General features: G+C 37.2%; 1 protein-coding gene across 1 annotated transcript; it reads left to right on the top strand.

Moving 5' to 3' along the window:
* Window positions 1–2,538: 2,538 nt before the first annotated feature.
* Window positions 2,539–3,465, top strand: OR9S18B (olfactory receptor family 9 subfamily S member 18B). The gene is given in 1 exon segment (NM_001391809.1): window positions 2,539–3,465. A coding segment is annotated over 1 exon segment (927 nt).
* The last annotated feature ends 380 nt before the right edge of the window (window positions 3,466–3,845 follow it).

Below are 3,845 nucleotides of genomic sequence, written 5' to 3'. Positions count from 1 at the left end.
GAGATCCCTTGGCACTAACTCTTCCAGGAGAATGGATCTCATTTTGTGAGACTAAAAGAGTCATTGGGTCTTTAGGAGTTGCCTGGTTTAAGCCTCATTTACAACTTGCCTGCTTCTAAGATACAGTAATATCTATGGCTCATTTATTTTCTTTGAGGTCAACAGAATGCAACAGCATATATTCATGGACAAATTTGTAAAAGGTTCAAAATAGTTACTCTTGTTTTACATGAAACTGACTTGCTTTGCTTCCCCTTAGTTTTGGAATGACTTTGTGATTTGATTCTCTTTTTTTAAGGCTTAAGGTCTTTAGATTCTGAAATCTATACTTCCAGTAATTTTAACCCTAATATTCAAACTAAGGAGTTGTTTTGGACTGTGCCCATAATAAAATACATGAAAAATCTACTTTATTCAGTGTTTTGATTGTGTAAAGAAAACATTTATTGGGGCTGGCCCCGTGGCTGAGTGGTTAGGTTCGCGCGCTCCACTGCAGGCGACCCAGTGTTTCGTTGGTTCGAATCCTGGGCGCGGACATGGCACTGCTCGTCAAACCACGCTGAGACAGCGTCCCACATGCCACAACTAGAAGAATCCACAACGAAGAATATACACCTATGTACCGGGGGTGTTGGGGAGAAAAAGGAAATAATAAAATCTTTAAAAAAAAAGAAAACATTTATTTATTCATTCATTTAATACATTTATTTGTGTCTTTGATTCTCATCCGAGTGCTATTCCTCTTACTCAAGTTAAAGCAGTGAAGTAAAAAGCATCACCTTTCCTCTGGGAGTCTGGAGCTTACACAGAAACAAACAAACACTTTCTCTCTCCATATAGTTTGGGTAAATTCTTTGAAGAAATGGAAAAGTCAGAAAATCATGAAATTATTGTTCTATGAAATACCAAAGAGCTGGATAATTGAGTTGATCTTGCATTTTAGAAAAAGGTCTTGACACATTTTCACTAATAAAATAGTTATTGAATTGGTGTTACAAATTTTAAGATAACAGTGGTAGAGTTCCTAAGAAAAGGAAAGAAATGAATCTTTATTTTGCATTTAATCTATGTAAAATGTACTACATCATTTACTTTTTGTGGGTCAGGTATGTTTATTTCCGCTTTCCACAGAGTAAGAGGCAGGGTTTCCATAAATTTCCAAATGTCAAATCCCCATGAGCACACAAATACATGCACACAGAGTTCTATCTTTGGAAGTCACACTCACCCTACAATGGAGTTCCATCTGACATGAGTTCAAGTAGTCCTAAGGTAGACTGCTTATAACTATTCTGCCTGTTTTGTTCATAATATTTTATAAAGAATGGAGTGTGTCAGACAGGGCATTATTACAGATAGAAAGAAATATTTCTTTATAATAATAATAATCACTGGTTATTAACAATCACTGATAGAAGAAAGGTGCTGCAAACATGATTATAAGAACTCTAATTTGTATTAATGCAGGCTTTCTTGTATTTTTTCTTTTAAATTATAATCAGTTTTATCAATCAATTTAAAATGTGTCAACTAGATGTTATGGTAGGATGAATTGCGTCCCCAGAATCTGTGAATATATTGCCTTATATGGTAAAAGGGAATTTGAAGATGTGATTGTTAAGAATTTTGAAATGAGGAGATTACGTTGGTTAACTGGATGATTCCAGTGTAAGCACAAGGGTCAGATAGAGAAGATGTTAGATGGGAAGCAGAGAGATTAGAGAAGAGAGAAGATGCTATAATGCTGGCTATGAAGACAGAGGAAGGGACCACAGAACAAGGAATTCAAGTCGTGTTTAGATGCTGCAAAAGGCACATTTTAAGCCAAGGTAACTTATTCTGCACTCTGTTCTCTGAAACTGTAAGATAACAAGCTTATGTTGCTTAAAGACAACTAAAAATGAGATTGTTCATTACTATGGTAGTAAGAAATAAATACAAATAGTGTATTAAAAGAGTCTGAGTGGATTGATTTTATGTACACATTCAACTCCACTTGGCAATATCCCCCAGCTCAGCCCAGAAAAACTATTCTTGTAAGGCAAAAATAACTCAATAACAATGTCTCAAGTGTCCTTATGTTTGCTGTGGTCTGATTTGGAGGTTTCTTCCAATTAAAAAAAAAAAAGGCAGCGGAGATGTGAAAAGACTCAAAATACATTAGAGATTCCATTCAGATATGTTATCAATGAGATTAGAGTTGAAGAATATGGTGGTGTATTCACAAATGTAGAATATTTGTATGTGCATGCTTATTAATTTTCAGTTTCTTTCCCTTGCAGAGGAAACTTTTCCATCTTAATGGCATATAGAATACTATTGGAGAAGACATGATACACATCATCAGAAACAGAACGTCTTTAATGCCACATAAGATTTCAAACAATTTAATTTAATGCTGTGAGCATTAAATAACACTTGGTTTTCAAACTTTCTTCTCCTCATCCTTCTCCTTCTCCTCCTTCTCTTTCTGCTTCTTTTCTTTTTCTCTGTCTCTGTGTTTCTCTGTCTCTTTCTCTCTCTGGTTGCACTTAAACAATGGAGAATTTTACACATGTCTCAGAGTTTGTTTTACTTGGATTCAGAGGGACTCCAGGAATGCAGATTCTGTTATTTTTGACCTTTTTGATCCTCTATGTTATCAGTGTGGTGGGGAACTTTGGCATGATTGTAATTATCAGAGCAGATGCACACCTCCACACCCCAATGTATGCCTTCCTGCAAAGCCTTTCCTTGTTGGACATCTGCTATTCTTCCACAATTGCACCCAGGGCTCTGGTGAACTTCTTGAGAGAGAACCATACAGTTTCTTTTGCTGGATGTGCTGCTCAGTTCTTCTTCCTGTCTCTTTTTGGTACCACGGAGGCATTCCTCCTGGCTGCCATGGCATATGACCGCTTCATTGCTATCTGTAACCCGGTTATGTACTCTGTGAACATGTCTCACCAGGTCTGTGTACTGTTAGTGTCAGGGTCCTACCTGTGTGGTATAGTGAATGCCATCACTCAAACAACCATGACTTTCAGGTTGCCCTTCTATGGGTCCAATGAAATCAATGACTTTTTCTGTGATGTCCCCCCACTCCTGTCCCTGTCATGTTCAGACACCTTTATAAACCAACTGGTCCTTCTTGGTTTGTGTGGGTCTATTATTGTCAGCACATTCTTAATTATTTTGGCCTCATACATCTACATCATCTCAACCATCCTGAGGATCAATACAGTGCAGGGACGCCACAAAGCTTTCTCCACATGTGCCTCCCATCTAACTGGGGTGTGCTTGTTTTTTGGTACTGTTTTATTCATGTATGCACAGCCCAGCGCCATCTTTTCCATGGAGCAAAGTAAAGTAGTGTCCATCTTTTACACTATTGTCATCCCTATGTTGAATCCCCTGATATACAGCCTGAGAAACAAAGATGTAAAGCAAGCTGTGAAGAGAAGCAAACAGAAGCTCTCTTTGTGATTATCATGGCCCTGCATCTCATAAACCATCCTGGACTTCCCTCTGAACCACTGATACTCATATGGATTATGTTTTAGGAGGACGGCATTCCTGGGCTTCTTGATTGCCCAGGAATTGCCTACGGCATTGTTGATGTTTGTGGTTGAGAAGATAGAGGGTATTTTAGTTATCTTTATGGGTCTAACAATGAATAAAATCAAGGTTTAACATCATGAATAAAATCCTGTAGATTGGAAGAATGGATGATTGAATGGACAGATATTTATGCTTTTCTTTAACCCATATATTATATACCATCTTATTCAAACTCCACCTGAAAAGAACTACATAAAAATCAATTCTATACTCATTTTAAAAAATTGATAAAATGCTTATCTTGA

Source organism: Equus caballus, chromosome 15 (genome assembly GCF_041296265.1).
Source record: "Equus caballus isolate H_3958 breed thoroughbred chromosome 15, TB-T2T, whole genome shotgun sequence".
Taxonomy (NCBI): domain Eukaryota; kingdom Metazoa; phylum Chordata; class Mammalia; order Perissodactyla; family Equidae; genus Equus; species Equus caballus.
The sequence above is the reverse complement of the archived record's forward strand: the minus strand, read 5'-3'. Positions and strand labels throughout refer to the sequence as shown.